The sequence below is a fragment of the Populus alba genome, chromosome 6 (genome assembly GCF_005239225.2).
Source record: "Populus alba chromosome 6, ASM523922v2, whole genome shotgun sequence".
In the NCBI taxonomy this organism is placed as follows: domain Eukaryota; kingdom Viridiplantae; phylum Streptophyta; class Magnoliopsida; order Malpighiales; family Salicaceae; genus Populus; species Populus alba.
The window spans coordinates 22,517,292-22,534,434 of NC_133289.1; the positions used below are offsets into that span (position 1 = coordinate 22,517,292).

The 17,143-nt window shown below is 36.1% G+C and overlaps 4 protein-coding genes across 4 annotated transcripts; 1 reads left to right on the plus strand and 3 right to left on the minus strand.

Moving 5' to 3' along the window:
• Nucleotides 1–2,346, minus strand: LOC118050309 (GTP-binding nuclear protein Ran-3). Its single transcript, XM_035060628.2, has 8 exons — nucleotides 2,256–2,346; nucleotides 2,074–2,143; nucleotides 1,791–1,847; nucleotides 1,571–1,688; nucleotides 1,005–1,094; nucleotides 727–906; nucleotides 557–634; nucleotides 1–232 (listed from the first exon to the last, which is right to left on the minus strand). The coding sequence occupies exons 1-8, from the start codon at nucleotides 2,256–2,258 to the stop codon at nucleotides 163–165; spliced, it is 666 nt and encodes a 221-aa protein (XP_034916519.1). The 5' UTR covers nucleotides 2,259–2,346; the 3' UTR covers nucleotides 1–162.
• A 1,123-nt stretch (nucleotides 2,347–3,469) lies between these two features.
• Nucleotides 3,470–6,097, plus strand: LOC118050308 (GTP-binding nuclear protein Ran1B). Its single transcript, XM_035060627.2, has 8 exons — nucleotides 3,470–3,729; nucleotides 3,863–3,932; nucleotides 4,330–4,386; nucleotides 4,467–4,584; nucleotides 4,984–5,073; nucleotides 5,145–5,324; nucleotides 5,422–5,499; nucleotides 5,715–6,097. Exons 1-8 carry the CDS (start codon nucleotides 3,727–3,729, stop codon nucleotides 5,782–5,784), a joined length of 666 nt encoding a protein of 221 aa, XP_034916518.1. The 5' UTR covers nucleotides 3,470–3,726; the 3' UTR covers nucleotides 5,785–6,097.
• A 2,650-nt stretch (nucleotides 6,098–8,747) lies between these two features.
• On the minus strand, nucleotides 8,748–11,343 carry LOC118050307 (uncharacterized). The gene is made up of 3 exons (XM_035060625.2): nucleotides 11,141–11,343; nucleotides 10,023–10,447; nucleotides 8,748–9,805 (listed from the first exon to the last, which is right to left on the minus strand). Exons 2-3 carry the CDS (start codon nucleotides 10,422–10,424, stop codon nucleotides 8,963–8,965), a joined length of 1,245 nt encoding a protein of 414 aa, XP_034916516.1. The 5' UTR covers nucleotides 10,425–10,447; nucleotides 11,141–11,343; the 3' UTR covers nucleotides 8,748–8,962.
• Nucleotides 11,344–13,160: 1,817 nt separating this feature from the next.
• LOC118050306 (uncharacterized) lies at nucleotides 13,161–16,199 on the minus strand. The gene has a single exon (XM_035060624.2). The coding sequence runs from the start codon at nucleotides 16,054–16,056 to the stop codon at nucleotides 13,531–13,533; it is 2,526 nt and encodes an 841-aa protein (XP_034916515.1). The 5' UTR covers nucleotides 16,057–16,199; the 3' UTR covers nucleotides 13,161–13,530.
• Nucleotides 16,200–17,143: the final 944 nt, after the last annotated feature.

Consider the following 17,143-nt stretch of genomic DNA (forward strand, 5'->3'; position numbering starts at 1 on the left):
TGGCAAAATGATGATATGAGCAACTCAAACAAACAGGTCAGTAATCAACCTGAAATCATCCAGTTTATACTCGTACATGTCAAAGGACATAAATCTATATCCTCAAAATCATATAATCAAAAGTCTCTCACTCCATCATCGACAACACCCCTCTGATATTCTTTACTCAAATGCGTCATCATCGTCATCTGGAAGAGGTTGACTAGCAGCAGCAGCAAGCTCAGCCTCGTGCCTGTTAAAATTACCAGCAGCAAGAACAAAGATCAAAAACCAAACCGATGGTATGTATATAAATAAACATGGATGATTTACTGTATCAAGTTTATATATAAAAAAATAATCAAACCAGCCTCTTGTAATACTTGATAAACACAACCACGTTGATTGTATAATATGTAAGTTCATTTTTATGAAACCTGAGAAATTCTTTTCCTTTGTGTTTTTGTATAGACAATGCACATAATAATGTACATGCAGATTTGTGAATATCTATGTAGTAAAAGAAAGTAATAGAATGGCAACGGAGAGCTAATCTTAAATGACATTGAACACTTACTGTGCCTGTGCTGCAAGGTCAATAGGCACTTCTGGGGGAGCCAAGGCTGGAGTCTCAACAAAATGCAAGTTAGGATCCCTAGAGTCACGAAACAACCCCAAACATTATCACTTAACAGAAATTACAAAAAGGGTAAAGGCATTCAGATTGACATGATGATGATCCTTTACCCAGCAAGTTTTCTGGCAAGGTACAAGAATGGCTTCTCAAAATTGTAATTGCTCTTAGCTGAAATCTCATAGTATTGCAAGTTCTTCTTCCGGTGAAAAGTAACCTGCTTTGCCTTCACCTGCCTGTTCTTTACATCCACCTTGTTTCCGCAGAGAACAATAGGAATGTTTTCGCAGACCCTGAAGAGCAGGCAACAGAACAGGAGAATCAAAATATATTGAATCAGCTTGGCAAAAAGAATACAATTCAAAAGATCAGAACAAAGAAATCAACACACCTGCAAAGATCCCTATGCCATGTAGGGACATTCTTATATGTCAATCGTGCAGTAACATCAAACATAATGATAGCACACTGTCCATGGATGCTGCGTAGGAAACCAAAAACTTTCATTCAGTATATCACTTCAAGTTGCTTTCGTACAAAGAAAACATCAGAGAAACAAGCAGTATAGGACAGGGCAAACAAACATTGAAAAAATTCATAATTCCAGAAGCGCGCACACACATGTAATTAACATCAACACTTGAAAAAGGAACTGGAAAAGAAAGAAATCCAACATCATGCTGGTATCAACTCCAACAATTGAGGTGGTTGCTTACATGTATTCATGCAATAAATCTCATGATAAAATGAAGCATACAGAACACTAGGTTCTAATTATGAGCGTGTGTGCAAAATCCTGTCAGTAACACTGAACACATCTATCATTAAGCCATTCAAGTGCTAGTGACCCGATAACTAAGAGAAAAAAAATTGAAACGCCAGGAATGATCCAAAACAACATGCATACAATTAGTATGAAAATCATCCTTAAAACAAACATCAGCCACAATAACTTACTAATATCCATCTCTGAGACCACCAAACTTCTCTTGACCAGCTGTATCCCAACAATAGAATCTAATTTTTCCACAGTTGGTGAAGAAATCCAAAGGATGAACTTCCACACCAATAGTTGCTGCATCCATTACAAACACAAGAGTCAATCAATCACATACAACATCAGGAACTAAAACATAAGGTCATTCAACAACAACAAACAAAATATATTCTAACTTACGCTCATATTTCTTCTCAAACTCTCCGGTAAGATGCCTCTTAACGAATGTGGTTTTCCCTACAGTTCACAACAACCCAGAAGCTAAAAATCAAAACCATGTTTTACATCAAGAAAATCAAAACCCCAAATTCCAAACATCACTAAAAATCAATATTTCAAATAGGATCAAAATCTAAATGCCAAAGAAAACACTGAAGATCAACACAAAACCCAAGACCCAGATTAAAAAAACAACACGGATTTAACCCAACAGAGCCTCGGCAATAAAAATATTTACACATACCTGTACCACCATCACCTACAATTACAAGCTTGAAGCTTGGATAATCAACAGTTTGCTGATTTGGCAAAGCCTAAAATTAATAATAAAAAAAAAAAAACCAGTACAAAATATCAGTACAAAATCAACAAGAAAACAAGAGGTTGCAATGTAGATCTAATTAAAAAAAAATCTTAAAGACTCACCATTTTGTTTAATTTTTCAAAACAGCAAATCTTTTTTATTGAGGCGTCGAGAAGGAGAGCGATTTGCAAGACTGTTCTTCGAAGGGTTTTATAAAGAGAGGTTTTATGGAGATCCTGTGCGATGAGGTGTAGGGGTTGTCAGATCTGTGACGTTGATGGTTGTAGACATGGTTACGTGGAGGGTGGATATTTTCATGATGTTTGACGTGTGTGTAGAGGATAGAAGCTAGGAGGGTTTCAAATTTCAAACTTGTTCAGGTGGCTTAAATCTAACGCACGAATCTAGGCCGTCAGATTTAGGGGAGATCACCTCATCGTGTGTGCTGTATTGGATTATAGTAAGTGTGTCCAGATTGGGCTTTAAATTCCTTGGGCCGATTTGTGAATACATGTAAAAGGCCTAGAAATAGGAAGGAAAAATCATGTTGTAACCTGGCTAGGTTTTGCTATGCCAAACCCGATTAGGTCATGACTAATCCTATCTGAGTCAACCCTATGACCCGGGGTCAAACATTAGTCAAGTTTGTGGAAAACCTTTTTTTATATATATAACAAAACGGACTTTCTTTTTTCAGAAACAGAAAAAGTTAAAAGATCCTAATCTTATGCCATATGGATCCCCATGTCAATGTCATGTCTTGTAATTATGATTTACTATATTTTTAGTAATGTAATATATAATATTTTTAAAAAAAATTATAATTAAAAATATATTAAAATAATTTTATATTTTTTATATTTTTAATATCAACATATCAAAATTATTGAAAATACTTAAAAAGCATCAATTTAATTTATTTTTTAAAAAAAATCATTTGAAAAGTAAAAAAGAGATTGGTATATACGATGCCATGATGCTATTTAAAAATACTTTTATATTAAAAATATATCAAAATAATATTTTTTTAGTAAAAATTATTTTTGATATTATTACATTAAAATCATTAAAAAAACTTTTAAAAATTTCAATTTAATCTTTTTTAGATGAAAAGGAATTTAAAAACAACTTTAAAAAGTAAAAGTTACAAGAATGAAAAAAAGAAAAAGAAAAAGAAAAAGAGAGACAAATTTCACACAAACAAACACTCCCTTAAACAACCATGGAGCCCACAGCTCAAAAAAACAATGGACCGTTCTTATGGGTTGATCCTAGACAACAATCAAACTCTATTTGACCGCGTTGATGTGAAGCGGAACCAAACTCGAGGTTCAGCGTTTCGCGTCAGATTTAAGCCAAGTATAAATCCCCTACTACATACACCACCTACGCCCTCAATCTTACCGTCCAACACACAGGTCGGCAACCACCAACGTCCCAGATCCTCCCACTCTTTACATCTTGGGTCTCTCACGCTCCTTAAACCTCCTCTTTATAAACCCCTCCATCCCTCACAAGCCCTCAAAAATTCAAATCCCAAGCAGTAGAAGCTCTCTCTACCAATTCGAAATTGAATTTAAATCTTAAAATCAAATGGTATGCACCCTCTTCTTCATGTATTGATTTCTTCGATTTGATCTATATGCTGTAATAATCTCAATACTTAATCTTTATTTTCCTTTTGATGATTTTCGGTTGTTTTTCTGTGTGTTTCTGTTTGTTAATGTAGGCTTTGCCGAATCAGCAAACTGTTGATTATCCAAGCTTCAAGCTTGTTATTGTTGGTGATGGTGGCACAGGTATGTGCATCTGTTTTGGTTAAATCTGTCGTGAGTTTTTATGATTTTTAATATTTTTGAAGTTTTTTATCTGGGTTTTGTGTTTTCCGTTTATTTTTAGTGTTGTTTGGGTTTGGGTTTTGATATTTTTGATATAAAAAAAACATGGGTTTGTCTTTCAGCTTCTGGGTATTCTTTTAAATGCATTGAAGATAAGATTTATCTGTATAAGAAGATTTGGGGTTTTGATTTTAAAAAAAATTGGGTTTGGATTTGCGGCATTTGGGTATTTGAAAAATATAGGAAAAACCATGTTTATTTTGGCAGAGTTTTGGATTTGGGGTGTTGATTTTATTTTTATCTTTTAATTAAAATCACTGTTATTGATTTTTGGCTTCTGGGTGTTTGCACAATGCAGGGAAAACAACATTTGTGAAAAGGCATCTTACTGGCGAGTTTGAGAAGAAATATGAGCGTAAGTCTTGTATTTTTTTAATTAGTTGGTTTTGTGGTGTGGAAGTTATTGATTTGTTTGTGTATTTTTGGTGAATGCAGCAACTATTGGTGTGGAAGTTCATCCTTTGGATTTCTTCACTAACTGTGGAAAAATTAGATTCTATTGCTGGGATACAGCTGGTCAAGAGAAGTTTGGTGGTCTCAGAGATGGATATTAGTAAGTATTTGTGGCTGCTGTTTGATTTAAGGATGATTTTTAAAGTGATTTTTATGTTGTTTTAGATCATGCCTTGCATTCGTAATTTTTTTGGCTTAGTTATAAACTCATCAGCACTTTAATGGTTTGATTATAGAACTTATGTTCTGCGTTTTACCAACAGAATATTGTCTGTTCTCAAATAATTAGAACCTGGTGTTTTGTACTTCATTTTATTAGGAGATTTATTGCATGAGTATATCCGAGCAATTGGGGATGTCATTTCAATTACTGGGGTGGGATATGGATTTTAGCCAGCCTATGGTGGCCTTGTATTATGTTTTGATCTTCCAATGTTATCTGTACAAAAGCAATTTGAAATGGTTTGGTGAATGCCAATTTTTTTTGTTTCTTATGCAGCATCCATGGACAGTGTGCAATCATCATGTTCGATGTTACTGCTCGTTTGACATATAAGAATGTCCCTACATGGCATCGGGATCTTTGCCGGTGTGTGTAATCCCTTGTTATGACATATTTGGCTTACTCATTTGTTTTTGAGACTGATTGAATCTTTTCAGGGTTTGTGAGAACATTCCTATTGTTCTTTGTGGAAACAAGGTTGATGTGAAGAACAGGCAGGTGAAGGCAAAGCAGGTCACTTTCCACCGTAAGAAGAACTTGCAGTACTATGAAATTTCAGCAAAGAGCAATTACAACTTTGAGAAGCCCTTCCTGTACCTTGCCAGAAAGCTTGCCGGGTAAAAGGATCGCTGTTATTTCAATTCAAATGCCTGATTTCTCCTGACCATATCAATCAGAATAAATTGCCTATCTGAATTGGTTTTATGACTGCAGGGATCCCAATTTGCATTTTGTTGAGTCTCCTGCCCTGGCTCCCCCGGAAGTTACAATTGATCTTGCAGCACAGGCACAGTAAGTATTGTGTTCTTTAAGAATTAGCTCTCCCTCTCCTATCGATTCCTCTTTCTGGTGAATTGCATATGAAAGAAACTCAGATTATTTCCATGCATTTTTTTTTTGTGTCGGTTCTCCTATATATGGGTGTAAATGTTTGGCTTTTTTTGTTAAAAAAAAAACATGTTTCTGAAAGTTATCTTTAACCATCCCTCTGCTGGTAATTTTGACAGGCACGAGGCTGAGCTAGCTGCTGCAGTTAGTCAACCTCTTCCAGATGATGATGATGATGTATTCGATTAAAGTGTTGATGGAGGTCGTGTGTTTTGTGGCTGCTGCTGGTGGATTGAGAGGCTTAATAGTATATGGCCTCGGGGATGTGGATTTATGTCCTTTAACATGAACGAGGGTAAACTGAATGGTTCTAGGTTTATTATTGACCTGTTTGTTTTCCGCTGTATGTTTCATCATTTTGAGGGTATTGCCATGCTTTGGTTATTCTTCCCTCGTACCTACAGTTTTGTGTCAATTTCTGTAGGATTTTATTAGTGTTGGTTTATATCTTAATCGACCAGTGTTGTGTTGATCCCATTTATGGCATTTTCAATTATTTGCATGCGAGGGTGATTGTTTCATGGTGTCCTAGATTCATCTGATTATTGCTAGAATTGCTGTTCAAGTAATCCAGACGCTCCGTTGAATAATTTAGGGCAAGAAGACTATCCTGCAATGAATATTCCCAGACGCTCCTCCGTGACTTAAAATCCTTGTAATTGCCACCTGTTGTTGTTCCATGGCATTCACTGCCGGTAGGTCACCGGAAAAGCTCCACGTTGTTCTTGCAAGCTGTCACTATTTCAGCAGACATTCTCATTTCAACCAATGTCTAGGATCCCAACAATACAAAGAAGTCCAAGAGTCAAATACCGAGAATTCATTAGACCTCTGCATGAACAAGATGATTTGCATGTTTAAATACTTGACAGCTGATTAATCACACTCCCATCCTGCAAGTATATTCGTACTTCTTACACAAAACTACGAGCAGCAAACTGACGATTCCTCTCCAAGTCTGACAATACCACATTTATAAAACATAAACTGCCAAAAGCACACCGGAAGGAATCCATGTTTTGAACAAAACTTGTGTATTAAATCAAATTAGCAAGTTAATGAGATTGTAAGCAACAAAAGAACATGTGTTTGCGCACAAAAAGAAAGGGCAGGATAAATTTTGTGCGTGATTCAACGAGTTTTTTTAAACTTAGAATAGATAAAAAAATGTAGTAAAATAACAGGTGAAAAATTATTTATGGATCAAGCACATACTTTTTTTATTTATTTATTTACGTAGGTGTCCGGGCCAGCTTGCGCGCACCACGACTAATCTCACGGCTCACTGAACATCCTGCAAACCCAGTGAGCATGTAAGGCACCGCGGGGGTGACAGGCGTGCACGGTGAGGTTTGAACCCAGGATGCAGAGGAAAAAAACAAATCCCTTCAACCACTGTGCCAAGACCTCAAGTGCGGATCAAGCACATACTTGATTAAGTTATTGGTAGCATCTGCAACATGCAAGTCACATTTATTATCCGTGATTCACGGGTTACAAATATTAATTGCAATACTCGAGTCGTAGATGTTATCTATGACCCGACTAATAGACATTTTCTAGGATAAATTTTTTTTGTCACTAACTTGTTGTCTAAAACAAAATACAATTCATACAATTCAAATAATCATTTTTTTGGCATCAAAACACAATTCACATCATCAGCATATAACATCTTCATTCATAAGTAATAAATTAAACTAGTGATTAACATAACATTTTATTAAAATTAAACTAATTATATATCTATTTATAATTCTTATAACATGTAATTATATCTAATAATCGTTTCAACTCATGAAAAAATATGAAGCATCACCCCAACTCATCCAACTAGAGGACGAATTTGTAACATCCGTGCAGATGTGAGGAGATCTAATATCACCCCAGCTTATGAATGAACCTAAAATGCTTGTGGATGAACTTGTAATGCTCATGAACGAACCAACATCCCCAATATTCCCATAATAAGTAATTTCATCTGTTGCTAATGTCACTTCAAGACACTCAACCTCCTCAACCTCTTGAAGTCCACCACAATATAAATTGAGTGTAGTTTTGGTCACAATACGTCTCATCTCATCGATGATTTCATAAATAGGTCATTGTTTCTTTTTAAGCCTCTTGTGTCAAGTAGTGAATCTATATACACACATTAAAAACTAATTAGAAGTCACCATTCATAATAATATTAATAATATTTAATAAATGTCATGTAAAACAATATTGGATACTAATTGATTCTGTCTCGGATATCAAGACTTATAATGCATTGGATTGCATGGATACCTTAGGAAACATGACCAAGTAGGTGTAATAAAACAACACGTAATGAACATCTATCATCTCATGTAGGTATCCACATCAATTGTCGGATGTCACTCCTAAAAAACATGATTTCTCTTAGCATCCGAAAGATCTAGGTAAGAAGCATAAATCGCGAAGAGAGAAGGAAGGTAGCTGACCGCAGGGATAGGGGAGGGTGAGTGGCTGCGAGGAGAGATGAAGAAAATATAGGGAGAAAATGGAAGAAAGGGGCTCCAACTATTAAATTTGTATAAAGTAGACGATGTCCCCAAATATTTTCTTCAATGTGTTACTTTACCATTATATTGTTTTCAAATGCTATAAACCCAAAAAACTCATGATTCAGCCTTAAAGTTCGAGAGGACCTTCTCGTGGCAGCCATGTCAGAGTTCTGATCTTACTTCATCCAGTACTCTGCACACCTGAAATGGACTTCATCATCAGAGATGAGATAACAATGGTGTCAGTATCTGGCCATTAATGGGCATAATTGAAGAGAACAGGATGCAAACATTGCCCCCAGCTCATTTAACCAGAAAAATGATGGTGAACCACAGGTCCCCAGCATCATCTTTGGACCTCTGGAAGCAAAATTTGCATGCCTCCTACTTTGGCCCTGAAAAATGCAGGGATTCATCAATAACAACCTCGAAACTCCGTGGAAAGAAAGATGAGAGGCAATAGGCATGACTTCCATTGGCAAGAAGAATAGTTAATATTGATGACAGTTATTCATCCTGTCATGCATAATGAATGAACGGGCTAACTTTCCTCATATGCCAAACACCAGAAGCGCAGTTTTTCACAGATCAGATGCAAAAAAGAGCAAGAACCTTTGAGGAGCATAAAACAAAAAAACAGGTCTGGAAATATTGTACTATAATAAGAATCCAAATTACAGATTTTCACTAGCTAAATCATCTAGATTGAAGAATTAAAATAAAGCTACAAAATGTAACAATTTCATCTTGCTTCTTACATAGTTGCGAGGCATGAAACCAAGAAAAACCTGTTTGCTAAAAGAGGAAAACACCTAAACAAGGAAAAAGGACAGAAAACATTAACATATCCGAATGCTTGTTTCAGCAGAAATTAAGTTCCTTAGCTCCATCAAATGTTCATCATTTGAAATGTTAAGTGAGATACGAAGATTTGTCAACAATGCTTCTTGTTCCCAACTTAAGGGCCCAGAAGCATAGAATGCCCCTAGAGTGCAACGATAAGCATGCAACTCAAACCTACGGACCCTTGCTGTTACATCCTCTTCTAGGGGAAAGGAACAATTTTCTTCCCCATCTCCACGACCATAAAAAGATTCGGCATCACTACTAAGGGTATCTGCATCAGGACTGTTCCCAGCTACAACATGATTAAACAGTCTGTTTGGACTATCACTAGTAACACTACAACTACCAATGGAACATGCATCACTATCAGAATCATTAGGTTCCAAGCTTCTTCCACAAGAATCAACAACATAATTTGGTGTTCCCCTCTTCATTTCACAAGATCCAATTGTTTGATTGTTAGAGGAAGCATGCATGTATATTTCACCCAGACACTCACGTGGGTAAGCAACAGCATCTACCTTTTTAAGGAATGAGGATGGGTACCCAGTTATCACTCGCTTGCCCTCACTCTGTTTCTCTATTGCTCTCATTTTGTCAACTTTTCCATTATACGCTTCCAAATCAGATGACCAAAATGGGGATGCTCTCTTGGATGTTCTAGCTGACATAGCACAAGACTCCTGGAAGCCAGTGTTGTTCTTATTAGCTAAACAAGTTTCTCGCGCTTGCACTTTCCTCTTCTTACTGGCTTGCTGCCTTGGAGACCTCATCTTCTGATAACAACTCCAAACTGATGGTTTACTTGACTTCTCATTTTCAAAACTGCCAGAACCCTGGAAACAGTAGCCAACATATAATTATTAGTCAACACATGGAGCACAGGGAAGCACGTATTCATGACTGGCTAGACAAATCAAACAACCAGATGAGGGCAACTATGCTAACAAGGCTAGCGAACCATATAGACAGTTGAAGACAGCAAACACAAATATGGAACCAAAAACTATTATGCAAAAAACGCAGCTAGAAAAGAACCAAATATTATCTTACCTTTCCAATTGCAACCCATTTTCCATCTAGCCATAATTGGCGCATCCTGATGTTAACTTTGTCGACATGAAGTTTTGTTGAAGGCCCAATTAGCCTAACCAGATAATAATTTCCCCTGATGACCTTCAAAACTGCTGCTGTTTTCCAACAAAGATCATCGAACACCTCCACCAGATCACCAACAGTCCAACCATCTGAAACATCAGCAGGCGGAGGGCAAGGCCTAATGGCCTTTCTTGACACGCTCTCCACATTATCCTCATTACTCAAGCCCTGTGAACCATCATGCCTAACCTGATAAGTCTGTCCATTCCCCGAGATAATCTCACCACACCACCATGCACCCGAGGACAAGTCTGTTTTGCTCAACACCTCCACTCTACTTCCTTTCTTGAACTTCATGATATAATGGAATTCACCAATGCCTGCAACAATAAGGAAATTAATTTTTCATAATCAGAAACCACTTGAACAACATCAAACATAACGAAAACTTCAATATCTCCGTGCATAGAAAAAAATGAATCTGAGCGGGAAGTAAAATTTTTTTTATCAAAACAAATACTACAAGCCTGAAAACAGAAACAAATAATATATATCAACAAAGAGTAAACTGCATTAATATAAAGCAAAGCACCATCACTTAGTGAGATGTAATTAATAATAGTAATCACAATCAATCCCCAGGTTGAGTTGGTTAAAAAATTGATCTTTCTTGAAACAAACTCTACAATCTTGCTAAAAACACAAACTTTAGAAACAAAAAACAATAATAAGACAAACCCATCAAGAAAAACCCCTAAAAAATAGAAATTTCTTTGTTTAATCACTTTCCAAGAAATTAAACACAACATAACAGAATATACAAAAATAAATAAATATAAAATCAAAATTAATCAAAATCACATAAGAAAAATTCAAATTAACATAACTAAACTCACAATTCTACCACAAAAACATAGAATACCATAAATGGAGAAAAGGAAAAATAAAAATGCAATGTTTTAAATTTTAATAATAACATAAATTTATTTAACCATTTATAAATTAACCAAAAAAAATTAAAAAAAAAATAACATAAATTTAAGAACAAAAAAAAAAAATTCAAATTCACTGACCTTGCGTTGATAACCCGTGAAAAATTTGATAACAGAGAGAGAATTAGATTTGTTGGGGGATTTTGATTTTCAATATAGAGACCTTTATTTATTTATTTGTCTTTTTTTTAAAAAAAAAAAAAAAAAAGAGTTTTATATTTCTTTTTTTATTTTTATTGTGGGTAGTGAAGGGTTGATTGGGTGTTAGGGAAGGTTTTTGTCCTTTTTAATTACTTTGGATTCAAGTATGATGAATCTCTTCTCTCCACTTCTCTACCGGAACAAAATTTAAGAAATGGGGCCCAATGGACTGGGCTCAATCTAAGAAATCCAAATTTGTGTTTGAAAGTTTTTTTTTTTTTACCATAAACAAAAACGTGGTTGGTGGTTATAAATTTAAATGTAACACTCAAAATTATTAAATCATGCTATGTCAATGCTATGATCTAAAATTTAGGTTATAGATTAGGTAAGTTAATACATATCAATTCATTTTGATATTTTTTTATAAATAAATCTAGTTTTGATAAGTTATAATAAGTAACTAGATCAAATCATGATAATTTCATATAGTTAAATTATAAATATTTTTAAGTTGAGTTTTTAAAAATTAGTTTCGAGTTAAGGGTTTAATTAATAGAGTTCTGAATTAACTTGATCAGTCATATATATAGATATTTTAACTATAATAACCCTTGAAAAATTATTATACAGTCTTTTATATGTAGATGAGAAGTGAATAGGGTGATGGGTTTTAGTATATAAGATATCTATAGCATAATGCAGTAGCAATGGCGTCCAAATTTTTTTTCTTTTTTCCTTTTTGATGCTCCATTTCTTAATGCCAAAGTCCTCCCCTTGTTGCTGCCACACAACAAACGAAGTGATCTTATCTTTGTATTGCCTACCTTCGCTCATCATAAGCTAATCTCATGGCTTAACCTCACCAGGTTCGGAGGGAAAGATACAGCTAGTTCCAATCCAAGTTGTTATTGGTACTATTTTCATTGATGCTTTACAGGAGAGATGGCAATGGCTACTCGTACCTCGAATCTCTACTATATTTATGTCATATTTATATCTAATATATAAGAAATTTCGGTATTTATACTTTATCGGATTTTAGATATTCATACGAATATTAGGTTCTACTACCTAGCTTACTTGGTTAAATCACTCGGGGTCATAGGAAACAGCCTAAGATCGAAGCCTTCTCACATCTGGGATGAGAGGATTTAGAGAAGGAAGAGTTACCATTATTGTGTAGATAAGGTCCTATTCGGCTTCCTAATGTCCAAAAACAAGAAGAAGAAAAGGTTTAAGTGGTCTTTAGTGACCGAGAGATCACAATCAATAAGATCAGTGCAGGATAAAGTGGAACACCATGTAGCATACACTCGGTGAGGTGTGGGCTTGATGAGAGCATGTGGGGTTCGATGTTGAAGTTCCTCGCAACTTTGGAGCCTTGCAATACAGCGAAAGTAGAGGCTCTCTACTTACAAATTTGTAATGTTTAAGTTAGTAGCAACCTTGGCGCCTAGCAAATATGATTTGATGAGAGCATGTGTGGACATTGGTGCCTTGCAACAGGGCCAAGCTGTACTTCTGTTCTCCTGGCTGGGCAGTAATTAACCAATGTTAACCTGATAGGGCCATCCCTCGTGAAGTCCTTGTGACCCTTTACTCTCAGGCAAGCACGGGCCCTTGCACGCCTCGAGAGGGAGAGAAAACATCTTGTTCAGCCGCTTTGATGGCTTACAGATTGTAAGCAAGCAGTAACCACTCACCAGCTACGTCGTGATTCGGGAGGTTTCCCTCCCTCTAAGAGATCTCGAATTTGTACGTCTTCCTTGTAACCTCAAAAAACTCCCATACTCATCACTTACCCACAGAACTATTAGCAGTGGAAAGCCCTATATTTGGCATCTTTATATACCCTAGACAGCACACAGAACAAAAGAGGGGGATTGATTTGTTATTCAGCTACTGGAACAAAAATTTGCGAGAACATCAAACTACTTAAACCCGAGTGCCAAGTGAATCGAAATAAAATAACGTATGTTAAGCTTTCACCGGTGACACAAGCTCGTTTGCTTACAAAGATTTCACAAGGAAATGTTGCAATTAATATTATCTATTATTTAACACATTTACATCAATAAAAAGGGATCTAAAACAGAGTGGTAACTGATGCCCACAAAAGCTCTTGAAAAGATCAAAGAAAGAACCAGCTGCAAAAACTTGTTTGCAACAGTCAGAGTAAGGGATCCTGGAGTGAACCAGAAAGAAATGGAAAATTGGATCGTATCTCAGTTAAGGTCCAGCCCAAATTAGATGGGGGTCGCTTCACGGATACCCTACTTTGAAGGACCTCTATATGGTACAAAACTCTGAAGGAAACATGATGGGATTCAAGCACTTGAAGCTCCGGAAAAGAGATTTCCATCTTTGACTTTTCCATTTACAAGAATATCATAAGTAGTATCATCAGGAACAAGACCTTTGTCGAGCATCTCATTATGCAGTCTAAAAGCCTCTTGTAGATTGCCCTCTTTAAAGTGTCCAGTAATCAGAGTATTATATATGAAGACAGTGGGGGTCAAACATTTCCTATCCATATCTTCCAAAATTTTCTGTGCATTCTCTAGCTGTCCTTTATTACAAAGACCGTGTATCAGAACACTATAAGTTATTAAATCAGGCATGATGCCCTTAGCAAGCATCTCTGCATAAAGTTCTGAAGCAAAGAGTAATTTACCCTCTTTTAGCAATCCAGAAATCAGCGTAGTGTAAATTTGTAAATCACAAGGAATCCCCTCATTTATCATTCTCTTGTGCAAATGCAGCGCTGCTTCCATATTCTGGAGCTTCCTGAAGCCACTTATCATGGAACTGTAGACTACTTTATTTGGAGATAACCCAACTTCTTGGAGTTCAGATAAAAGCTGGCTTGCATTTACCATGTCTCCTTTTCTGCAAAATCCATCAATCAGAGCACAATATACGGTAACATCCAGCTCAATACCCTTGTTTTTCATCTCATCCATCACCTTCAAGGCAAGATCCATATTATCGCTCTTGCAAAACCCATTAATCAAGTTAGTGTACGTGAAGACGTTTGGAGATACTCCAATTTTGCACATCTCTGTATAAACAGCCAAGGCGGAGTTGACAGAGCCCTCCTTAACAAATCCATCGATAATACAGTTGTATGTCATGCAGGTGGGAATGAAACCCTCCTGAACCAACTTCTTTAACCTATCCTGTGACTCGGATGTGCGACCAGCTTTGCACAAACCGTTGATTATAATATTGCAAGTGAAATCTGATGGGACAATATTTTCACCTCGCATTCGATCATACAAGCCAAAGGCATATTCAGTGTCACCTTTTTTGAAATAGCCATCCATCAAAACAGAATATGTAATCAGATTAGGTTTTAAACCATTTTCAAGCATCTCCACAAACACACCATTTGCTGAATCCATGTCGCCTTGTTGGCAGTGGCCAAGTATAATGTTGTTGTAAGAAACTACAGAGGGTCGGACACCTTCTCTCACCATCTTTTCCCAAATACTGCAAGCTTCAGTCATCTTACCCTCCTTGCATAACCATGATAAAAGAGAATTATAAGTGAAGACATTAGCAATACCACATGCAACTGCCTCATCAAACAGCTTGGATGCCTCTTCAGGTGACCGTGCCTTCAAGTATCCCCGAATCAAGGAATTCACATTGAAGACAGTAGGGGAGATATCCTTGTTTTTCATTTGGTTGTAAATCTCATAAGCCTTATCCATATTCCCATTCTTACAACACCATTCAATGATAACTGCATATGTAACATTGTTTGGACAAATTCCATTCTCATTCATTTTATCGAACAATTCTAGAGCACTATCCAAGTCACCTTGCTTGCAATAACCCTTCATCAAAGTCGTTGCCACCACCACATTCATTGGCTTCCCACAACTCAACATCTCCCCCTTAACTTTCACTGCTTCCAACATTTTTCCTTGCTTCATACAAACCCCAATAACCCGAGTAAATATGACCTCGTGCGGCACCCACCCCTTATCTCTCATCTCCCTCAACAACCCAAGTGCTGCAACAGAATCAGGTTTCTTGCAAACAGCCTCAATAACAATACTATAGGCCCTGGCATCAAGCTCTACTCCTTTATTTTTTGCCTCTCTAAACCACCCCTCTGCCTCCTCTAATTTTCCTTCTCTCATGGATGCACGAATCATCACGCTAATTGTGGCACAGTCACCTTTAACCCCTTTCGAAGCCATCTTATTGTACACATCCCGCGCCTCACGAATCATATTATTCTTAACTAATTCACTCAAAAATATATTCATAACAGTAAGACAAGGAACTATATCTTTCTCAATCAATGAATCAAAACAGCCAACAGCATCGTTAATCCTCTTAGTTTTAACATAACTATTCAACAGGTAATTAAAAACCCGAGAATCAGATTCAAAATCCAACCTTCTTGAACTCTCAATTAGCCTCGCAACAACAACACTAGGCACGGGTCCCCAATCATCCGAAGCGAATCGATTAAGCAGATTCCTAGCCTTTCCACAAGTCTCTGTAGACTTGGTCAAAATGTGAAGCAAAACACATAATGCATCAACGCTTTTGATAAGCCCTCTCTTTTGACTAGCCCAAGTGAAGTAACTAAGAGCTGATTGCGGATCATTTTGATGGTTTAGAAGGGTGTCTATGTATTGGGTTTGTGTCAAAAATGAATCTTGCGAGGTTGGTGCGGATTTTCCTGGGAAATTGGTGTTTGGATGGGGATTCTGGGAAAGTGGGATTTCTGAGATGGGGTTATTGGGGAGTTCAGGTTGTGAAGAGAGGGTTTTGGGGCTTTTGATTGAGCGGAGAGTGAAGTGAGGGATTGATGAAGAAATTGGTGATCTCATTTTTGCTTTGGTTTTTGGAATTGCAGAAACAGAAGAGAAGAACCCAACCCTAACAACTTTAACAGTAAAACCTCGCTCCTGTTTCGACTTTGCACTGGAGTGAAGAGAAGTAAGGTAATCATTTGCTGGGCTTCTAATACCTACAGGCCTTGCTAATTAGTACCACTTTTCGATGGAGAGGGCCCTTAAATACTCCTGCTAACTTATTCATGAAAGGCCGATAGATTAACACGAGAACGAAGACCGGTTCAATTTGAAAAAAAACAATTGAGTGATTTAAATTAATCTGATTAACAAAATAGATTCGCCGTGATTTAAAACCTGTTTGATAACTCTGTTAACTGTGCGTTTGCAAAGATTTAATTTTTTTTTATTTTGATATTATTTTGATATGTTAATATAAAAAATTAAATTAAAATAAATTTTTTAATATATTTTTAAAAAATAATTGTTATTATAATATTAAATACGATGATATTGGATGTGATATGGTGAGATTGTGTTGATGATGATTGTTGTTGGTATTAAATAGCTCAATCCTTTAGTCATGGAAATTTTAAATTTGAATACCAAAAATAATAAAAGGTTAATTTCTAATTGTATGGTAATTTTATAATTTTAACGATTTTTTTATTATTAATTATAATATAATGACATTTTAATTTGATTTTTATTGTTGCCTTTTTTTTTTTGGTGAGCGAGAATTTAAAATGTTTTCAACCTATAAACTATGGAGTATGGAATTTACACTCTAATTTTCAAAAGAATAGCAGTAAAGTAAAAAAAAAAAAAACAACTAAACTATAAGATAATCAAGATAATTTATATTAAAAACAATGGATAAAATGAGGTGATTTGATCATTTCTTAATATATATATATATATATATATATCAATCCTCTAACTCGGATTGTCCTGGTCCAAAATCAATCTTGGAACAAGTTTTATAGTTCCTTTTATGCAAGCATTCCGGGAAAGTCCATGCTCACACATGAATTCATTACAAGGCAGAATTTGTTAGACATGAAGATTACACAAGACAAAGACAACTTTGCCTTGTTTTAGCTAGGTACATAAAATGAAAGGA